Genomic DNA, 22759 nt, shown 5'->3' with positions numbered 1-22759 from the left:
ACCCAGAGCACCAACCTCTGCACTTCCCAAGCAACTGCCTGGCTCTTGGTTCCGCCCTGTCGATTGAAATATGCCACTTGTTGTGTTGTCTGACAGCACTCACACCGTTCGATTCCGTAGCAGAGGCAGAAACTCTTGCAAGGCCAAGCAAACCGCCCTAGCCTCTAGCCGGTTGATAGACCTCGCAGACTCTCTCTTGGACCAGGACCCTTGAACCGAACGAGAATGACAAACTGCTCCCCATCCAGAGAGACTGGCATTGGTAGTGACCACCATCCTATCCGGAACTTCGAGGTCCACTCCACGAATGAGGTTGGGGATCTGAAGCCACCATGAGACTCTCTCTCGCGAAGCCTTCGAGAGGCAACTGGAGATGATGCTCCTCTGACACCGACTTCAAGTGAGCCAATAATGCAGTCTGAGAGGTGTCATATGGGAAAACGCCCACGGACCTAAGTCCAGTGTGGAGGCCATCGAGCTGAGAACCTGCAAATAGTCCCAGACCTTGGGTATGCACAACTGCAATAACAGCCAAATCTGAGTCTGAAGTTTCAGGACTTGGTCTTGAGAGAGGTATACCCTGCCTACCCAAGTATCAAATCGAGCCCCCAAATACTCCAAGGGCTGCATTGGCGACAACTGACCCTTGGCGTGATTCACCACCCAACCGAGAGACTGGAGAACCTCGAGTACCCGATGAACAGATTTGTGGCATAGAAGCTCCAACTTTGCCTGACCAGCCAGTCGTCCAGATATAGGTGCATTAGAATACCCTCCTTTCAAAGGAATGCTGCCACCACCACCATTACCTTGGTGAAAGTCTGCAGAGCTGTGGCAAGCCCAAACGGAAGGGCCTGGAACTGAAAATGCTGCCCTAGAATCATGAAGCGAAGAAAACACTTAGAGTCCTGATGGGTGGGAATGTGCAGATAAGCCTCCGTGAGATCTAGAGAAGCCAGGAACTCTCCTTTGCGAACCGCCACTATGACCGATCTCAGGGTCTCCATCCTGAAGCGTGGCATCTTGAGCGCCACATTGACCTTCTTTAAATCGAGTATTGGCTGGAAAGAGCCCTCCTTCTTGGGGACAAGAAAATAAATGGAATATCTCCCCTGGCGGAGCTCTGCCTGGAGAACCAGCATCATAGCCCCTAAGCAATATAGGCGATCTAGAGTCTTCAACTGCAGACCTGTTGTCCGGGTAGCCACATGGGGAAATCAGAAAAAGTTCTCTCAGAGGACGAGCAAATTCTAAAGCTTAGCTGTTTCTTACCACGCTGAGAACCCACTGTCCTGAGTGATCCTGGCCTACTCGTTGTAATACTGCCGCAACCGACCACCTGTCGGTGCCCCTGTCGAGGAGCCACCAGGGGCACCCTGGAAAGACCTTTGGGCTGCACGAAAGGACTGCCCATGCCTGCCCTCGTGAAAAAAATTGCCTCTGATGCCCCGACACCCCACACGTAGGCCATGTCCTTCTGTCGGACCAAAAACGAGACCTTGATTGAAAAAATTTCTTAGCCTTAGCCTTTATCCTTGGGCAACCTGAGGGCCTAATTGTCTCCAAGGGACTGCATTAACTGCTTGAGAACCTCCCCAAATAAGAACTTACCTTTAAAAGACAACGAAGCCAACTGCACTTTGGAGTAAACATCCGCTGCCCAATTGTGGAGCCAGAACAACCTTCTGGCGGTCATGGCTGATGGCATAACCCTCGAGGAGGTACGCACCAAATCATAGAGGGCATCCGCCTCATAAGCCACAGCTGCTTCCACCCTCTCAGCCATGTCCATGTCCACACTCAACTGCAGTAAGTTTTCCTGGAGCTGCTGTACCCAGCGAAGACAAGCATGGTGTAAAAAGCTGGAACAAACAGCTGCACGCAAGCCCAAGGACACAACCTCAAAAAATCCTCCTACGATCTTGAACATCCTTCAAAGCGGCTGAACCAATCACAGGAATTGTGGTCCGTTTAGTAACAGCGGAAACTGCCGCATCTACCTTCGGAAGAGAAAAAAACTCCAAATCCTGTTCTGGTAAAGGATAAAGCTTCCCCATGGATCTGCCTACCTTTAAGCCAGAATCAGGTGTCCCCCATTCCACCTCCACTAATTTCCTAACTGACTTCTGGTATGGAAAAGAAGTCAGGGGATCCCGCATGCCATCCAGGACCAGGTCCTCTCCCTCCAACTCCTGGTCCTCTTGTGACTTTTTCACTCCAAGGATCTGAAAAGCCAAAGGAAGCAAAACATCCAGCTCCTCCCTTTTAAAAAGGCGCACCACTTTAGGGTCCTCCGCCTCATGAATGGTAGATACTGGGTCATCCCCTAGACCCGAATCCCCGGTTGCCGGAAGAACTGGACCTACTGGTACACTGTGGCCAGACACAGACTCAGTGGCCCCACTAGAGTCCTTGACCTCAGCACCCCTAGACGAATCTCCCCATGGGTGCAGCATCAAGCCTTGTCCTGAGGGAACTCGCCCTCTGGGCATAGAGGGCAGACTGCCACCTGTAGCTCCCTCAGTGGGCAGAACTGGCATCGGTTGTGGCTGAGTAGCACCTCAAGCCACCTGTCTGGCTAAATAAGCATCATGAAGCAATAAAACAAAATCCATGGAAAATAACCTCCGTGCAGCAACCCCTGCAGGGCCTGGCTGGAAAACTGGCAGCATCGGACTTTCCTCCCCCTCCTGCCCTCCCTGTCCATTCCCCATGTTAGGACGGCCGGAGACAAACATGGGGAACCCTCCCCCACCCCCTCCGACGACACGGGAACTGCCACGGAGAAATCCAAAATGGCCACCATCCCCGCGTCTACCGGGTGAGGGAAAGCAGAAAACTTGCTCGCAGCTGGCCCGAAAACAGCTGAAACGCAATGCTGTTTAGCTGATGGTGGGCATCAGAAGAACCCTCCCCTCCATCAGCACATGTCGTGCACAGCCCCGATTGATTCAAATGGGAGAAAATTGAGCCGCACGAATGGCATGCCCTGCTGTGAGCCATTGCACAGGAAGATGTCCAAGAAAGAAAAAAAGCACACTCACCTCCAAAAACACAGAAAGATCCCCCCAAAGACACTAGGAACTCTAAAGAGCTCCCACCTAAGGAGAGGAAGCCGCCCGCATAGGCAAGCTGTGCTCTGGTGCAAAAACAAGACTTTTTTTTTTTACTTTATCCCCAAAGAGACAAATTGCCCTTAAAGAAACAGGCAAAAGTCTCAAAAAGGACTATAACATCATGAAATAGAGCCTGCAGCCACCTCAGCAGTTTCATGAAGGGGAGGGATCTGGACAGCCAGATTTACACCCCATGGGTGCACAGACCGAGCACACATAAGGGCACCAACCCCCGGCTCGGCCACCTCAACCGGACAGGGCAGAACCACTGGGATTCTTAAAAAAACAAAAGAAACTCCCTGGAGGAAGGCTCAAAAGGAAGAATGAGCTGTAAAAAAATTTAGCCCACTGCAGAATGCAGGATTCACACCCTCTGGCATCTGCTGGAGACAGAGAAATACTGAGGAACTGCAGGGGGCACTGGGGGTTATGATGCAGTGTCAGCAAAGCTTTACTCTGTCTCCATCTGCTGGCGAGGTGGAATGAACCTAGGAGTCTGGACTGATCGGGGTACGTACAGGGAAACAGTTTTTGCTGATGCACCCTGCAGTTTTGCAGTTAGCAGAGTTGCTTACCTGTAGCAGGTGTTCTCACAGGACAGCAGGATGTTAGTCCTCACATATGGGTGACATCATCAGGATGGAGCCCAATCACAGAACACTTTTGTCAAAGTTTCTAGAACTTTGACTGGCACCTACTGGGCATGCCCAGCAATGCACTGACCCTGCATCCAGTCTGTTTATATAGCAAAAAGTACGTGCGAAAAATAAAATAAGAAAATGTAAACGAACCCAACTCCGCAGGGTGGCGGGTGGATTTCGTGAGGACTAACATCCTGCTGTCTTGTGAGAACACCTGCTACAGGTAAGCAACTCTGCTTTCTCACAGGACAAGCAGGATGGTAGTACTCACATATGTGTGAGTACCGAGCTGAGGATGCCCGAGCAATACACCAAATGCACCCAAAGTTGTGCAACAGGCACAACAACAGGGGTGGAAATTTGGTTAGGAGGGCATCCTGAAACCCTGAATGGTTTGGTGGAAGGATGTTGGGAAGTTAAACAGAAAACAAATTGTGTAGAACAGAATGGCCAAAGATGAAATCCTGTGTGCCAGCCTTATCTAAGCAATAATGGGCTTTGAAAGTATGGAGAGAGCTCCAGGTAGCAGTCTTACAAATATCAGGAAGCGGCACCGAATGGAGGTGTGCTATTGATGTTGCCATGGCCCTGACTGAGAGTGCTTTTACACAGTCTTGTAGCGGAATGCCTGCTTGCTGGTAGCAAAAGGAAATGCATTCCGTTAACCAGGAGGAGAGGGTCTGTTTTCCCACAGGATTTCCCAATTTGATGGTATCAAAAGAAACAATTGAGTGGATTTCCTGTGGGCCGACGTGCGGTCTAGATAGAAAGCTAGAGCACGTTTGAGGTCCAAAGAATGTAGAGCCTGTTCTCCTGGGTTCAACTGGGGCCTGGGAAAAAAGGTAGGCAAAAATTTAGGGTGAGTGCGGAGCACTACCCTGTCATGCAGAATTTTAGTGTAAGGCGGGTAGGTAACTAATGCCCGTAATTCACTAACTCTGCGAACGGACATGATCGCCAAAAGAAAAACTACCTTCCAGGTGACATAGCGGAGATCACAGGAATGGAGAGGCTCAAACGGAGGTTTCATGAGCCATCCCAAAACCACATTAAGGTCCCATGCAGGGGCAGGAGGGCGCTGTTATGACTGTCCAAATCCAGAAGTGGATCCTTAGGTCGACCGACTCGGAGGAACGGCCGGGAGGCAGAATCACACTGGGCGGATGGGCTTCACCTGAAAACCCGCGACCCCTCCAGAGGAGCTGTGGGAGACCGGATCGCCAGGACTTAGGAGTCTTCACCCTGGAAGCCCGAGGTCCCCCCAGGAGAAGCCCGTAGGGACCCGGACCGCTGGGACTTAGGCGAAGAGAAGCAAAAACCCAGTAAGGAATACGAACCGGAGTCAGGACAGGCAGCTGGCAGGCGGAAGATGGAGTCACGGACCGGAGTCAGGATAGGTGGCAGGCAGGCTGAAGATGGAGTCACGGACCGGAGTCAGGATAGGTGGCAGGTAGGCTGAAGATGGAGTCACGGACCGGAGTTAGGACAGGTAGCAATCAGACGGATGGAGAATCACAATGACAAGCAGGAACTCAAGACCCAGATATCAGGCAGGAATCAGGACCAGGCAGGCAGGCAGGCAGAAATCTGACGACAGACAGCAGGGATCAGAAACCGGACGACAAACAGCAACAAGCTATTCAATGAAAGAATCTCGTTGCAAGGCAACGTACAGTTTCCCGGAGCTTGTTTTAAACCCCTACCAGCTTCTGACGTCATCAGGGGGCATGTCCTCGCATCCGATCCTGCCTACCAGCTTCTGACGTCATCAGGGGGCGTGTCCTTCCAGGAGAAGGTAAAAGCCCGGTCACTGAGCCAGTGACCGGGATCGCAACAGTACCCCCCCTTTTACGCCCCCTCCGTAGAGGACCGGGTTTTCCAGGATTATCCAGATGGTATTGGGCCAGCAGAGACTTGTCTAGGATATTCCGTGCCGGTTCCCAGGAGTCCTCTTCAGGACCACAACCCTCCCAGGCTAGTAAGTATTCCCATCGATGATTACTGAAGCGCACATCCTTTATTTCCTGTACTTGATAAACAGGTTCTTCAGAAGATGTGGCTGAAACTGTATCTTGAGTAAGTCGGTGAAAACGAGAGTACATTACAGGTTTCAAGAGAGATACGTGAAACACGTTGTGGATGCGTAGGGTTGAAGGTAGACGAAGCCTGTAAGAAACCAGTCCTATCCGTTCGACCACGGGAAACAGACCACAAAACCTGGGAGCCAACTTGCGGGAACGGCCTGGGAAGTGAAGGTTCTTGGTGCTTAACCATACCTTGGATCCCGGCAACAATACAGGAGCTGGGCGACGATGACGATTTGTGGTTTTCTGTGCTCTCTGAGCTGCAGTAGAAAGTCGTTTCTGTAGCACTTCCCATAGTTGATGTAGCCGCATAGCCACGGTCTGAGCCGCAGGTGACTGAATCTCTACAGGAACTGGAATTGGAGGTCTGAGATGACGTCCAAAGACAGTTTGGAATGGAGACTGTCCTGTAACCGAATGTGTGTGATTATTGTAAGCGAATTCAGCCCAAGGCAACAGAGAAACCCAGTTATCCTTACGCTCAGAAATGAAGCTACGAAGGAATGTCTTGAGAGAGCGATTCATCCGTTCAGTCTGTCCATTGCTCTGTGGATGGAATGCAGTGGATAAATTCAATTGTACTCCGAATTTCTTACAGAGAGCACGCCAGTAGCGGGCTGTAAATTGTGGACCGCGATCAGAGACAATACTCTGCGGAAGACCATGAGCCCAGAATATATGCTGAATGAAGAGCCCCGCCATCTCAGGAGCCGAAGGAAGCTTGGGCAGAGGAACCAAATGGGCCATTTTCGAGAACCGGTCCACGGTGACCCAGATTACCGTGTTACCTTCAGACGGAGGTAAATCCACCACGAAATCCGTGGCTATGTGGGTCCAAGGCATATTCGGCCAAGGTACGCGCTCCTTGCCGGAGTTGCAATAACTCTGAAGTTGCTGAAGTCTGACGAGCGGGCTCATCAAAGGCTGCCCTGAAGTTGGCCACAAACAGATCCAAGTTAGCGAGGGTATCATCATTTTTCTCCCACATCGGTGACGCCCAGTTCAGGGCCTTACCATCCAGTAAGGAGAAAATGTAAGCTACTTTGACAGAGTCAGTGGGAAATTGATTCGGGAGTAAGGCAAACCGCACAAAACACTGGTTTAGAAAACCACGACACGCCTTAGAATCCCCCGCATATCGGGAAGGAGCAGGAAGCTGGGTAGGCGTCTGAAGAGTGACGACCGGTGCGGCCAGAGGAACGGGAGCCGAAACTGTTTGGCTCTGGAAGTGGGCTGGCGGGATGATGCCCTCCGGGGAATTTTCCTAGAAGGTCTGGCGGGTCGAATCAAGGACGTCCTGGCTGCCAGAGATATTCCCGAGGAACTTAACGCTCTCATTGAACTCGCCGGACGCATTGATCAACGTCTGCAACAGAGGGCCAAGGAGGTACGCCCTCCGCGACGCATGAACCCTCTGGCACCTGCCTTTTCGAGACCACTCATGCCGAGTTCTCGATCCCCGGGGACGTCAGCTGAACCTTCCTCCGAGGAGCCCATGCAGATAGGAAGAACCGCTTTGTCAGAAGAGGAGAAACGCCATCGCCGGTCTCTGGGACTCTGCTTGTATTGTGGTGGGAAGGGTCACTTCCTGTCACAATGTAAGGAACGGGCGGAAAACGCTCACGCCTAGGGGATTTGGAGGAGTGTCTCCTGGGCTGTTTAAACGCAACTCCTCAATGTACAGTTCCTATAACTTTAAAGTTTCCCGGGGGTTCCTTCGAAACACGGGCTCTTATTGACTCCGGAGCCGGAGGGAATTTTATCACTCAGACAGTTGTTCAACAACTTCAGTTAGCCACGCGACCCCGTGAGCCACCACTACGGGTTACTTCCATCCAAGGTACTCCCTTGCCTGGGAGCATTTCTGTTTCCACAACGCCGATTATACTTCAAACCGGGCTGTTACATCAGGAAACAATCTCGTTCCTGGTCTTGGAGAGGTCAGTGTACCCGGTAGTCCTCGGCTTGCCTTGGTTGCGACAACATTCACCGGTGATTTGCTGGGAAGATCTTCAAATTACTCAGTGGAGTTCTCACTGTTTTCAGTCCTGCATTAAAAACACTGTGGTTCCTCCTATTCCCTTGGCCCACGTTGGGGTTTTACTTCCAGCACCCTACGCAGACTTTGCTGACGTATTTTCCAAAGAGAAGGTGGAGATTCTACCTCAACATCGTCCCTTTGACTGTGCCATAGATTTGCTTCCTGGGACAACCCCTCCAAGGGGTAGAGTGTATCCGCTCTCTCTACCAGAAACTAGAGCTATGTCGGAGTATATCAAGGAGAACCTTGCCAAAGGGTTCATACATCAGTCTAAGTCGCCTGCGGGGACAGGATTCTTTTTTGTGTCTAAAAAAGATGGATCCCTGAGGCCATGCATTGATTACAGGGGTTTGAATACCATTACAAAGAAGAATCGATACCCATTGCCCTTAATCCCAGAACTACTTGACAAACTCCAAGGGGCACGAGAATTTACTAAACTGGACTTAAGGGGCGCTTACAACTTGGTCCGTATCCGTCCCGGGGATGAATGGAAGACCGCGTTCAATACCTGGGACGGGCATTATGAGTACCTAGTCATGCCATTTGGCTTATGCAACGCCCCAGCGGTATTCCAACATCTCATGAATGAGATACTCAGAGAATTATTGTACTCTTGTGTCATTGTATATCTTGACGATGTTCTAATATTCTCGCCAGCACTACTGTTTCCCCGCAAGGTCGAGTGGTGGTGTCCCGGCGTGACCGCAGGAAGGTGTTAGAGTGGGCCCATGACTCCCTCACGGGAGTTCACGCCGGTCGGGAAAGAACGTTAATTCTATTGAACCGGTATTGTACTGTTGCGATCCCGGTCACTGGCTCAGTGACCGGGCTTTTACCTTCTCCTGGAAGGACACGCCCCTGATGACGTCAGAAGCTGGTAGGCAGGATCGGATGCGAGTACACGCCCCCTGATGACGTCAGAAGCTGGTAGGGGTTTAAAACAAGCTCCGGGAAACTGTACGTTGCCTTGCAACGAGATTCTTTCATTGAATAGCTTGTTGCCATTTGTCGTCCGGTTTCTGATCCCTGCTGTCTGTCGTCAGATTTCTGCCTGCCTGCCTGCCTGGTCCTGATTCCTGCCTGATATCTGGGTCTTGAGTTCCTGCTTGTCATTGTGATTCTCCATCCGTCTGATTGCTACCTGTCCTAACTCCGGTCCGTGACTCCATCTTCAGCCTACCTGCCACCTATCCTGACTCCGGTCCGTGACTCCATCTTCAGCCTGCCTGCCACCTATCCTGACTCCGGTCCGTGACTCCATCTTCAGCCTGCTTGCCACCTGTTCTGACTCCGGTCCGTGACTCCATCTTCAGCCTGCTTGCCACCTGTTCTGACTCCGGTCCGTGACTCCATCTTCCGCCTGCCAGCTGCCTGTCCTGACTTGTTTTAAACCCCTACCAGCTTCTGACGTCATCAGGGGGCGTGTCCTCGCATCCGATCCTGCCTACCAGCTTCTGACATCATCAGGGGGCGTGTCCTTCCAGGAGAAGGTAAAAGCCCGGTCACTGAGCCAGTGACCGGGATCGCAACAGGCGCAGTGGAGGTTTTAAATGGAGCAAGCCTCTCATGAACCGAGATACTAAGGGTTGGGTTGAAATGGAGATATTACCTACACCCTTATGGTACGCAAACACTGCACTAATATGCACCCTGAGAGAGGAAGTTTTTAGGCCTAACTGACAGGTGCCAGAGGTAGTCCAGGATCCTTGCAGTGGAACAAGTGAAGGGGTCTATAGACATGGAAGTGCACCAGACCATAAACCTCTTCCATTTAGAGCGATAAGACCTTCTCGTTGAAGGCTTTCGTGAAGCCACCAGGACTCGGGATACCGACTCTGAAAGGTTAAGAGGTTGGAATATTAACCTTTCAACATCCAGGCCGTCAGAGACAGAGCTTGGAGGTTGGGGTGACGGAGATACCCCTCGTTCTGAGTGATTACAAGAGGATCCTTCCCCAGAGGAATGTGTCGGCGTACCGATAGGTCCTGGAAGATTGGAAACCACACCTGGCTTGGCCAATGGGGAGCTATCAGAATCACTAATCCTTTGTCCTGCCGGAGATTCACGAGAGTCTTTGAAATGAGAGGAAGTGGAGGGTACGCATAAAGGAGACCGCTGGCCCAGGAGAGGGTGAAAGCATCTCTTGGCTGCAAGTGGTGACTGCGAATGAGAGAGCAGAAGTTGTTTACTTTGTGGTTGTGTACTGACGCAAAGAGGTCTATGCGAGGGTAGCCCCAAAGTTGGAATATCGCATCTGTTACCGTGGGGTTGACAGACCACTTGTGCGGATGGAAAGTGTGACTCAGCTTGTCCGCTAACACATTGTCCACTCCCGGCAAGTAGGTTGCTTTGAGGTTCATCAAGCGGGAAAGGGCCCATGCCCATATCTGTGCAGCTTCCTGACACAGAAGGTAGGAGCCCATTCCCCCTTGTTTGTTGATGTACCACATCGCAACTTGATTGTCGGTTTGAATCAGGATGGCTTTGTTTGATAGGCAATCCTGAAAGGCCTTGAGGACATATCTGATCGCCTGTAGCTCCAGGAAATTTATTTGGTGTTTGGCTTCCTCTGGAGACCAGGTTCCCTAAGTCTGCAGGTTGCCTACATGTGCACCCCACCCCAAGGTTGGATGCGTCTGTTAAGGTGATTTGAGGATCTGGATCCTGAAATGGAAGGCCTTGAATGAGATTGGAGTGGCGCATCCAACAGGCTAGTGACAGATGGAACTGTTTGGTAACCTGGATACTGCTGGACATTGGCTGACAAGCTTGAATCCACTGGAATTTTAGGGTCCACTGCATCACTCTCATGGCTAGGCGAGCCATCGGAGTGATATGCACCAAGGACGCCATGTGATCCAACAGTATGAGGAAGTGCCGAGCAGTTGAAGATACTCGAGACTGTAGTTGATGCGCCAGAGATGCAATGGTGAAAGCAAGATCCTGGGGGAGGAAGGCTTTCGCCAACATAGTGTTTAGGTCGGCCCCTATAAAGGATAGGGTTTGGGATGGAATTATCTTGGATTTGGGATAGATGATTAGAAACCCTAAGAAACATAGAAACATAGAAATGACGGCAGAAGACCAAATGGCCCATCCAGTCTGCCCAGCAAGCTTCCACACTTTTTTTTTCTCTCTTTCTCTCTCATACTTATTTGTTACTCTTGGCCTTTAGTAACCTTTTGGTTCTATTTTCCTTCCACCCCTGCTATTAATGTAACCTTTTGGTTCTATTTCCCTTCCACCCCCGCCATTAATGTAACCTTTTGGTTCTATTTCCCATCCACCCACGCAATTAGCGCCTTACCTAATTGCGTGGGTGGATGGGAGAATGGGAGGGCCTTACCTCGATGGGCTCAAGCACGGTTGGCACTTGAGCCCGTCGGGGTAAGGCCCTCCCATTCTCGCTCTTACCTCCGAGGGCACCCGCACCAACCACGGGCCATCTGGAAGCTCCTTTCTGCCCGCCGAAACTCACAACGCCGCCGATCTTCGCCCGCAGAAGCTGCTCACCACCGCCAGCAGACCCCTCCTCCGAGGGACGCGCCGGTGACGTCACCCTACCGCGACCGAAGGGGATTTAAACTTGGGAGCCTCGTTCAGGCGCCACGCACAACAAAGGGGCAGGCCCCTTTGTGCGCCCCTTCGTGCAGCCCTGAGTGGAGCCCTGAGTGGAGCCTCTGCCTTCAGTCCGGTTCTTCTTTTGCCTTCACATTCAATTCTGCCCTCTTCTGGCTTCCCCAACCTCCGGGTGGCTCCTTAAGCTTGAGCTCTTCCAGCTATCATAGCCTCAAGCTCCTCCCTATTAAGCCCTATTCGACCCACCCACCGTGTACAGCCAGTTCCAGCCACCATGCGTGCCTTCAACATCCCTATTCTATTTAACCAAATGAGGAGACCACCTAAGCCCTACTCTCACCCACACACTCACCTACAAAGGATCATCCCTATCTCTATATCGCCCTTCACACAATTACTTGGCCTGACACTTTTCTCAGTGACCTTACTCAATGCGCAATCCATATCCAAAAAATCGCACATCCTCAACGACCTCCTCAACGAAACCAAACCGGACATCTGTGCTATCACAGAATCCTGGTTAAAAACCACAGACACAGTAATTCTAAACCAGCTCCCCACCCAGGCTTACGACCTCATCTCTATTCCCAGGATCAAAAAAAGAGGTGGAGGGCTGCTCCTAGCAGCCAAAAAAGGTCTAGGCTTGGCCCTACAGGCCACAAATACAGCATCCAACCTGGAATTTGCCCTTTTCAAATCTAAACATCTCCTAATTGGATTAATCTACGCCCCCCCCCAGGAATACTCGAAGCTGACCCATCCCCCATCATAGAACTAGTCGCCAAACATCTTAATACAGGAAAACCAGCGATCCTTATGGGAGACTTCAATCTTCACGTGGACGTCCAACCTCACTCCTCTAACTGCGAAACCCTACTCTCCTCACTTGGCCACATGGGATTCAGACAAATTGTCAAAGATCCCACCCACAAGGCAGGTCATACGTTAGACCTCATATTCATAAACGAAGGAATATCGCCCACTAACAATCCATCATGCTTACCAGTCCCGTGGACCGACCACTGAATCATCTCTACGGCACTAGAGATCATGGAGCACCCTCCTCAAGCATCTCATGTAACCTCCATCTCTATCAGGAAACCCTGCTCCGGAGAGCTCCTCAGTTCTCATCTATCCAAAGAACTAGCTCATCTAAACCTATCAGATGTCAACACGGCCACTACCTCACGGTCCAACATCACCAACAGGGTGGCTGAACAAGTATGCCCCATGACCACGAAAACACTCCATCCGGACAAGGACAATAAGAAACCCTGGTTTAGACCCGAGCTGAAGTCGCTCAAACAAGAGCTCAGAAGCAAGGAACACAGGTGGCGTAAAAACCCGTCCACAACATCCCTCTTGGTTTATAAATCTTGCCTAAATTCATACAGAAATGCCATCAACAGAACCAAGAAAGAATTCTTCTCTAAAAAGATCCACCACTTTATTTTCGACTCTAGAGCTCTATTTTCCTATGTATCAGCCCTCACAAAACCAACTACACCTCTCATACCAGACACTCAAGCGTCCAACAAAGCCAATGAACTGGCAGTCTATTTTGAGAAAAAAATAGACACCCTCCTCGCACCAATCAAGGGGCCCTCTCCTCAACCGATCCACTCACACACAACCGGCTCACTATGCTCGCACCCAACCCCACAGCAACATAAATCAACCACAGTTTCACTTACCACCTTCGAGCTGATGTCCGCTCTAGAAATAGAAAACATCCTCAAGAAGATGAAGCCATCGTCCCATCCACTAGACCACATCCCATCCAATTTGCTGCTCTCCATTCCCAACATCATCGCCAAACCAATAGCAGACATCATAAATTGCTCGCTGTCTCAAGGCCAAGTCCCTGACCAATTCAAGCTTGCTATACTCAAACCCCTCCTCAAAAAACCTAACCTACCACCCTTTGACCCAGCTAATTTCAGACCCATTGCCAACCTCCCAATGATCGCTAAAATCATGGAGAAGGTGGTAAACAGACAACTATCTGACTTCTTAGAAGAAAATGACATCCTCACCTCGAACCAATTCGGATTCCGAAAGTCACTGAACACTGAATCACTACTAGCCTCACTCACGGATACAATCCTCATCAATCTGGAAAAAGGCCAACCCTTCCTTCTCATTCTACTGGACCTCTCATCTGCGTTCGACACCGTTAACCACTCATGCCTTCTCCAGCGTCTAGCAGACACCGGCATAACAGGCTCAGCGCTCAACTGGTTCAAATCCTTCCTTGAAAACAGGCACTACAAGGTCAGGATTAACAACAAAGAGTCACTCCCTATCAGATCAAAGCTGGGGGTACCCCAAGGATCATCCCTTTCTCCTACATTATTCAACATTTATCTACTCCCACTCTGCCAGCTACTATCCAACCTCAAGCTAACTCACTTCCTATACGCGGATGACATTCAGATCCTAATCCCGATAGCTGAATCTCTTCACAAAACATGGTCCTACTGGAACAGCTGCCTCGCAGCAATCAACAACCTGCTCACCAGCCTCAACCTCGTGTTACACACTAGCAAAACAGAAATCCTCTTAATTGCTCCAGATAATTGCACCCTGCTGAACCAGCCAAGTTCCGCCCAACACTCGTCCACTTCGATCGACCACTCTCCACAAGTAAGAGACCTTGGTGTGCTTGTAGATAACCAACTCAACTTTAGCAAGTTCGTAAACAATACAACCAGAGATTGCTTCTTCAAATTGCAAGTCTTGAAAAAACTTCCGTCTGGTACTTCAATCTATCATTCTCCCTAAACTGGATTATTACAACTCTCTCCTCCTGGGCCTGCCCACCAACACCATCAAACCACTTCAGATGGTCCTGAATGCGACGGCCAGAATCCTCACCAACTCCAAAAAAAGGGAACACATTACCCCTATCCTCCAGAACCTGCACTGGCTGCCTATAAAATTCAGGATACAATTTAAATCCCTCATGATGATTCACAAGGCTCTTCACAACATTTCCCCCCTCAACTTATCTTTTCAACTGCATCAGCACACTTCCAAGAGACCGATCAGAAGTGCTTACCAGAACATGCTTCACACACAGCCGGCTAAAACACTTCTAAGGAAACGAGCTCTGTCCACCGCAGGTCCCCCTCTCTGGAACCAGCTCCCACCGGACCTCCGCCAAGAACACTGCCTTCTGACATTTAAAAAGAAGCTAAAGACTTGGCTATTCTCCCAAGCTTTCTCTGAGAGCTAAAAACCGGATGAAGCGATAATCGATATCTTTTCCACTGTACATATGTTCCTTAGTTTATTCCCTGTTACAGTTTAGCCTGTTTATGAACGTCCCCAAAATGTTTTCCTGTTAACTTGTTTTAATGTATTTCACCCATGAGGTGATTGTTTAGTTCCATGTAAACCGGTGCGATATGTATTGTATACAGGATCACCGGTATATAAGAAATTAAAAATTAATTAATTAATTAATTAATGTAGAGAGCAGTGCTTGACTGCTTCTAAGTGAAGTATCTAGCTTAATTGGTTAGGGGTAGTAACAGGCACAATAAGCAAGCTACTCCCACACTTATTTGTTTACCCAGCCTGTGTAATTCAGTCCTTGTTAGTTGTTATATGAATATAAATCCACTTTTCTTCATTTCCCCCTGCCATTGAAGCAGAGAGCTTCTCTGGATATGTATTGAAAGTGAAGTATCAGGCTTAATTGATTCGGGGTAGTAACCGCCGTAGCAAGCAAGCTCCCCCATGCTCATTTGTTTATCCAGACTGTGAAAATAAGTCCTTGTTGGTTGTTGTCAGAATATAAAATCGTCTTTTCTTCTAAGAATATAAAATCATCTTTTCTTCTAAGGAGATCAGGGTGTTGATAGTGAGACCTTATCAACCAATCGTTGAGATAAGGGTAGACATGAACACCCTGATTCCTAAGGAAGGCCACGACCACCACCAGGCACTTGGTGAATACTCATGGAGCAGATGCCAGGCCAAATGGAAGTACACGGTACTGAAAATGACGAGGGCTGACCAGGAATTGCAGGAATTTGCGATGAGGTGGCGTGATTGAGATGTGTGTGTATGCGTCCTGAAGATCTAGACAGCATAGCCAATCTCCACTTTGCAGAAGAGGAAGTAGAGAGCCCAAAGTTACCATCTTGAATTTTTCTCTGTGCATAAATTTGTTTAGTGCACAGAGGTCCAGTATCAGGCGTTCGCCATCTGACTTTTTTGGTATTAGAAAATACCGGGAATAAAATCCCTGCCCCTGCGCTGGGAGAGGGGTACCGGTTCTATTGCTCGGGATTGGAGGTGGGATGAGACCTCCTGCTCAAGCAAGGGAGAGTGATTGGACTTCCCCCACATCGGCCGAGGTGGAGAGTCAGCTGGAACAGTCAGGAAATTTAGGTGGTAACCTTGGGTGACTACTGCAAGTACCCACTGGTCTGTGGTGACTGTGTGCCAAGCGCTGTTGAAGTGACATAGTCGACCTCCGACTGGTATGGATAGAAGAGGAAGTTGGCTTACACTCTCTAGGAAGGAGTCAAAACCCTGACGCTGGTCCAGGCTGAGAAGCTGGCTGAGACTTTTAAGGCCGAGTCTGCCTGGATTGACCTTTCTGGTAAGGTCTGGAAGGGCGTCCTCTAGAAGCCGGAGGATAACATTTCCTTGGCTTGTAGGTTGGCCGCTTAGAGTCTCATCTGAAAGTCCTCTTAGGGGCGGAAGGGAACTCAGATGGCACAGAAGAAAGCTGGTGCAGCGTTTCATGGTGGTCCAACTGCGCCACCGTCTCTCGGATCTTTTCCCTGAAGAGATTATCTCCCACACAGGGTAGGTCTGCTAACCTGTCTTGGACTTCTTGTCTTAAGTCCGAGGATTTGAGCCAGGCCCATCTTCGTGCACTAATCCCCGCTGCAGACACTCTAGAGGCAGTGTCGAAGATATCATAAGCAGCGTGGACCTCGTGTTTTCCAGCATCTAGACCTTTCTGAGCTAGAGTATGAAGTTGAGTCTGGAGTTGCTCTGGTAATGAATCAGAGAAGTCCTGGATCCTTTTAAAGAGGTCTCTGTTATACTGGGTCATGTATAACTGGTAAGAGGCTATGCGAGATATGAGCATAGAGCCATGGAAGACACACCTGCCAAAAGCATCCACGGATTTTTGCTCTTTCCCTGGAGGTATGGAGGAATGAGGTTTTGAACGTCGTGCCTTCTTCTGGGCTGACTCAACAACCACAGAATGATGATCCAACTGAGACTTCTGGAACCCAGAAGCTGACTGTACCAGATAGATGGCATCTGTCTTACGGTTGACAGGTGGAACTGAACATGGGTGTTCCCAGTTTCTTTTCAGGAGATCAAGCAGGATTTCATGAATAGGTATGGACATGATTTCCTTAGGAGCATCAAGAAATTGGAGTACTTCCAGCATCTTTTGCCTAGAGTCCTCTTCTGTCTGAAGTTGGAAAGGAATGGTTTCAGACATTTCCTTGATGAAATTGATAAAAGACAGATCTTCTGGTGAAGAACGTCATCTTTCATCTGGGGGAGAGGGCTCTGATGGTAGATCATCTGTATCTTGGGATGTATCATCGGTCCAAGGATCATAGGGCTGATCTCCAGCACCTAGTGGGTCTCCAACAGGGAGAAAGGGTGCTAATCCTGAAGGACCAGGCCTAGGCATCGATAGCATCAGAAGCGGCACCAACGGCATCAATGGAGGAACCGATGGCATTGATGGAGGCACTGAAGGACGAGTTGGTGGTAAAATTCCAGACGGTAGGATGGGAATCGGTGTTTCTTCATCATCCGATGATAATGGAATTGGTGTAGAAGGCACTGGACCCACCGGTGCTCTCGTTTCCAATGGAGGCAGGGCACCAATCAACGCATCCAGTCTGCCCAGTAGCGGTGCGAGCACTACGGGAATTGGATCAGTGACCAGCTTGGGGACCGGTACTGGCATTGATGGAGAATGGAAGCCCTGAAGTGCTTTACCGATGGCCTCTTGGATCATCCAATCCAATTCCTCGCAGAAGCCTGGGGCATGGAACACTGGCACCGGAGTAGGAGGCAGCACTGGCATAGCCGGAGGGTCCACCGGTGAAAGTGGAATACCCCATACCACTGAAGGTGGGGAATGCCTCGGTGACCTGGTCACAGAAGAGGATGGGGTCTTTTCTGGGCTGGTCTTCTTTGTCGGTGGCTCTATCGACGTCGATACCGAGGACTTGCCTGGATCGACGAACTGAGCCTTCCGATGCCGGTGTCGATGCTTTTCCTGATATTCTTCTCGGTCCTTTTCCTGAGGAGGCAAGGATGCTATCGACACTTTTGGAATTGTCGACGCCGGTCGTACAGCAGCGGTATCCCAGTGCTGGCGAGAGGTCAATGGCACCAGCTCTTACGATGTCGAAGCTATCGATGGAGTCGGATGGGTTTTTAACTGAAAAAGAAAGTCCATTTTCTCTAAACGGGCCTTACGGCCCTTCGGTATCATTTGGGCACATTTGGTGCAAGTTAGGACATCGTGGTCGGACCCCAAACACATGACACAGACCCCATGCGGGTCAGTGATGGACACTGACCAAGTACAGTCGGGGCACCGACGAAAACTCGACACCATGACTCCGACAAAAATTTAGCTGCGGTGCAGTCGATGGCCGGTAGGCTCTGAAGGGATAACTCAACGGGAATCGACAGCAACAAGGGTAAAATATTACCTTTTGACCGCGGAGTATGGATATCGATAGGGGGACCCCTATGGGGTAGAATTTTTTGAAAATTTTTGAATGAAGTTCCGTGAAGAAAATTCCTGTCAGGAATCTCCAGAGAGCTCCTTAACCCACGTGGCTAATGCTTTGCGGAAAAAAGAAGACTGAAGGGGGGCCCCTGCTGGATGCAGGGTCAGTGCATTGCTGGGCATGCCCATTAGGTGCCAGTCAAAGTTCTAAAACGTTGACAAAAGTGTTCCATGATTGGGCTCCATCCTGATGATGCCACCCATATGTGAGGACTACCATCCTGCTTGTCCTGTGAGAAAGGGGCTTTATGTTTTCTTAGATATCCTTGTAAGAGCATTTTTAAATTTCAGTCTAGTAAATACATTTTATTTTTATCCCCCTCAGCTCACTGCCTTCTGTTGGCTGAATCATCTACTATAAAATTAGCATAATGCTGCCAAGTATATATGTGTCTTGATAGTGGAATCTTCTTTTCCTGCTTTTTTCTTTCCTTTTTAAATAATTTTAGGTAGTAATGGATATTGGAATCCTACATGTAGAGACTTGAGTTACAGTGCTAATCATGTATTTTCCTATTAGGATGTCTCTTGTCTTCTTTATACAAATCTGTTATATTGCTTTCAAGCTTTGCTTGATATTGTATTGCAAATTCATAATTAAAACAGCAGCGGTATCCCAGTGCTGGCGAGAGGTCAATGGCACCAGCTCTTACGAGGTCAGGGTGATCTTAGAACCCCTGGCAAATTTTACTATAGGAGCGGAGGGTTGGGGGAGAAAAATGGTTCAGTCTATTGGGGCCAATTTGAACATAATGGGGTGGGGGGGGATGCGCATCGGGCCATTGGCCCACAATTAACTTAAAATATTTTTCACTGTGCTATTTAACTGGATATCTTTGAAGATATCAGGTTAAGTAGAGAGTTATCCAGTCATATAAGGCTGGATAAAATTAGACCAGGTCAAAAGCAGGTCTAAAGTTATTTAGCTAACTTAAATGATTACAATTCCAAACTGGCAAAGTTGGCTGGATAACTTTGGACCATCCTAGAACCCTCTTTTTTATCTGGCTAATTATAGCCAGATAATCACTTATCTGGCTCTAGTTTAGTCAGATAAATGGCTGAATATTTCAAAACTTGCCATTTAGACAGATAACTTTTGAGAAAGAAGTTTTCCAAGAAATTAGGAAGAGAACATTTTCTATTGTAGCTCCTGACTTCTGGAACTCTCTCCCCATCAATTTGCACCTTGACACAGATACCAAAAAATGTTAAGCTGGTTTGAAGACATTTGTTTAGTTTGGCTTTATTTCAAGTTTTTATGTATATACTTTCTCACTCCATCAAGCTTTGTTTGTGTCAAGTTTTATTCAGTTGTTTTATTATTAATATGTATGTTTTTATTGTAAATCGCTAAGAGCCATGTGCCCCTAGCGATATATAAATTTTAATAAATGGCTTTGAATATTGACCTCTAGTTTTGAATTTATTTTGATGTACTGCTTTTCTAAACAATCAAAGCAGTGTATAGATAAAATAAAACATAATACATAGGATAAAATAAACATACACAAACAACATACAATGATCAAATGGCAAAAACATAAAACTAATAAAATCTCATTTATAAACAAAATATCAACAGATAATAACATCCCCTGCTAAATACCAATAAACAGTTAAAAGCCTGGGTGAAATATTTAACTTTCTAACTGTAAGGGCAGTTCAAACACTGGAAGAAGTTAGGAAAATCCATGGAGGAATCTCCTTCACTGTGAGTTTTTAAGAGCAGATTAAATAAATGTCATCCTCAGATGGTTTAGGTGCGGTAGATGGTGTGAAGGCATTCAAGAGCTAGACTTCCTACAATGGGTCAATTGACTCAAGAAAGATGTTGTTTAGTAATTTTATACAAAATGTAGAACATAAATTACTAACTTTCTGTGCACCACAGTCACACTCTTCTCCACTGGCCACAACTCCATCGCCACAGTAACTCTGCCTGTAGGGTTCACGGAGCATGGGAAGGTCCAACAGGCAGCTTGCCCCCTCACGCCACAGGAACTCCTTATAGTACTCGATACTGCAGTTACTAAAACTCTTTGTATCTGTTTCACTTAAAAAAATAGATTATAGCATCACATTAATAAAAAGAAATATTTTTTAAAGCTGTGTTTATCCATGCATTATTTCTATGTAGACTTTCATTTGTAGTGAAAGGCAAGCTTGTCTTAGGGTCTGATTTACTAAATGGCTAATTGTCAGCTAAAAGAAGAGCTCTCCCAGCTGCTTGGGGTCCCTTGTACAGCTTCTACCCAATGAAAGAGCTCTTCAGTTGCTTGTACTTTTTTCCACAGCCTCACTAATACAAGAGTTCTCCCAGGTGCCTGTGCTTCCTTCTACAACATCTCACCAATACAAGAGTTCTCCCAGCTGCCTATGTTCTCTTCTATCACCTTCAACCAACCAATGAGCTCTCCCAGCATCTGTGCTTCCTTCATAGCCTCTAACCAATAGAATAACTTTTCTAGCTGCCTATACTCCCTTCCACAGGCTCATATTAAACCAAAAAGTATTCAGTTGTAGACAAATGCAGGTCTGGATTTAAAATTGGGGCAAACATATGCAACAGGTTAGGGGAGTCCTCTCCCACAAATTATTGAAGGGTGATCACTCTCCACATCATATAACCCCTAAGCAGATCCTACCCTTTCCCTGGGCCTCTTCCTGCATTTCCCCCTCATCTTGGAGTCCCTGCAAGTCAACAGCAACTCCTGGATGAAAACAGAGCAAGGCCTGTGAGATCTCACATGCTCTCAGTTCCTGCAGGAGCCTCATCTCTTTCTTTCCCCAGGCATTGGCTTCCTCTTACCATGGAAACCCATGCAAGGACAGAATGGCCGCTGAACCTATGACAGCATGAGGCCTTGCAGGCACAGCACTGAGTTTTCATCCAATTTTTCAAGATGAAAGGGACTCATTGGTAGACCTTGGTAACCTATGAAAAAGCAAAATTACTTACCTTGTAATAGGTGTTATCCCAGGACAGCAGGATGTAGTCCTCACATATGGGTGACGCCATTGACAGAGCCCTACTGCGGAAATCTTTCTGTCAAAGTTTCTAGAAACTTTTGACTGGCACTGTGAGCCCACTGAGCATGCCCAGCATGCCATGATACTCTCAGCCACAAGGGTCTCCCTTCAGTCTCGTATGTAGCAATAAGCTTTAGCAAACAATAAAATAATAAAACATATCGGACCCAACTCTGCGGGGTGGTGGGTGGGTTTCGTGAGGACTACAGCCTGCTGTCCTGGGATAGCACCTATATCAAGGTAAGCAATTTTGCTTTATCCCAGGACAAGCAGGATGCTAGTCCTCACATATGGGTGACTAGCAAGCTAGAGGCTGAGTCACTTTGTAGTGAAGCAACACTGAAGTATTGTTGGTGAAAATGAGGCAGCAGAAGATCACAGCAGGTTGGATGTAGAAGGAGTTGGGGTTATACTGGAAACAAGTTCTTTAAGACAGATTGTCCGTAGGCTGAATCATGTCGCCTTTCTTTGTCCAAACAGTAATGAGCTGCAAAGGTGTGAAGAGAACTCCATGTTACAGCTTTGCATATGTCGAGGATTGGCACTGAACGATAGTGTGCTACTGAGGTTGACATTGCTCTTACTGAATGCGCCTTTTCTCGCCCTTGGAGAGGAAGGCCTGCTTTTTCATAACAGAATTCTATGAAATCTACTAGCCAGTTGGAGAGAGCGTGTTTGCCCATTGGATTACCTGGTTTGTTTGGATGAAAAGATACAAAGAGTTGAGTGGATTTCCTGTGGACTGCAGTGCGGTCTAAGTAATATGCTAGTGCACGTTTACAGTCTAAGGTATGTAAGGCTCATTCACATTGGTGAGAATGAGGCCTTGCGAAGAATGTGGGCAAAACTATGGATTGGTTCAAGTGGAATTCCATAACTACCTTGGGAAGGAATTTTGGATGTGTATGGAGAACCACTCTATCATGTAGGAATTTTGTGTAGGGTGAGTACGTGACAAGTGCTTGTAATTCACTAACCCTTCTAGCCGATGTAACGGCTATGAGGAAGATAGTTTTCCATGTGAGAAATTTAAGATCACAGGAAGTCATGGGTTCAAAAGGAGAATGCATGAGCCGTTTTAAGGCCAGATTCAGGTCCCATTCGATGACAGGTGGCCGAATTGGTGGTTTAAGGTGAGTTAAACTTCTCATAAACCTACTGACAAGAGGTTGTATGGATATCGGTGCATCTCCCATCTTGTTATGGTAAGCAGAGAATGCACTTAAGTGTACTCTTACAGATGAGGTCTGGAGACCAGAGTCTGAAAGATGGCATAAATAGTCTAGCAGAGAAGGTGTGGGGCAGGAGAAAGGGTCAATGTTCTTTTGCGTGTACCACAAAGTAAATCTTTTCCATTTCAAAGAGTAGTTCTTCCGCATGGAAGGTTTACGTGAGGCTATAAGCACTTGAGAGACATTGGTTGAAAGATTGAGTGGTTGTAAGATCAAGCTTTCAACATCCATGCT

The 22759-nt window shown here is 48.2% G+C and overlaps 1 protein-coding gene across 3 annotated transcripts in view; it reads right to left on the bottom strand.

Annotated features, from left to right (window-relative positions):
* Positions 1 to 22759, bottom strand: part of LOC115092750 (disintegrin and metalloproteinase domain-containing protein 9-like) — a 384934-nt gene that overhangs the window by 265365 nt on the left and 96810 nt on the right. For all 3 annotated transcript variants that reach the window (XM_029604043.1, XM_029604042.1, XM_029604044.1), the window contains exon 13: positions 20139 to 20316. In XM_029604043.1, the coding sequence (XP_029459903.1) occupies positions 20139 to 20316 (178 nt within the window). The remainder of the gene's footprint in view (positions 1 to 20138; positions 20317 to 22759) is intronic.

Source organism: Rhinatrema bivittatum, chromosome 5 (assembly GCF_901001135.1).
Source record: "Rhinatrema bivittatum chromosome 5, aRhiBiv1.1, whole genome shotgun sequence".
Classification (NCBI taxonomy): Eukaryota; Metazoa; Chordata; class Amphibia; order Gymnophiona; family Rhinatrematidae; genus Rhinatrema; species Rhinatrema bivittatum.
The sequence above is the reverse complement of the archived record's forward strand: the minus strand, read 5'-3'. Positions and strand labels throughout refer to the sequence as shown.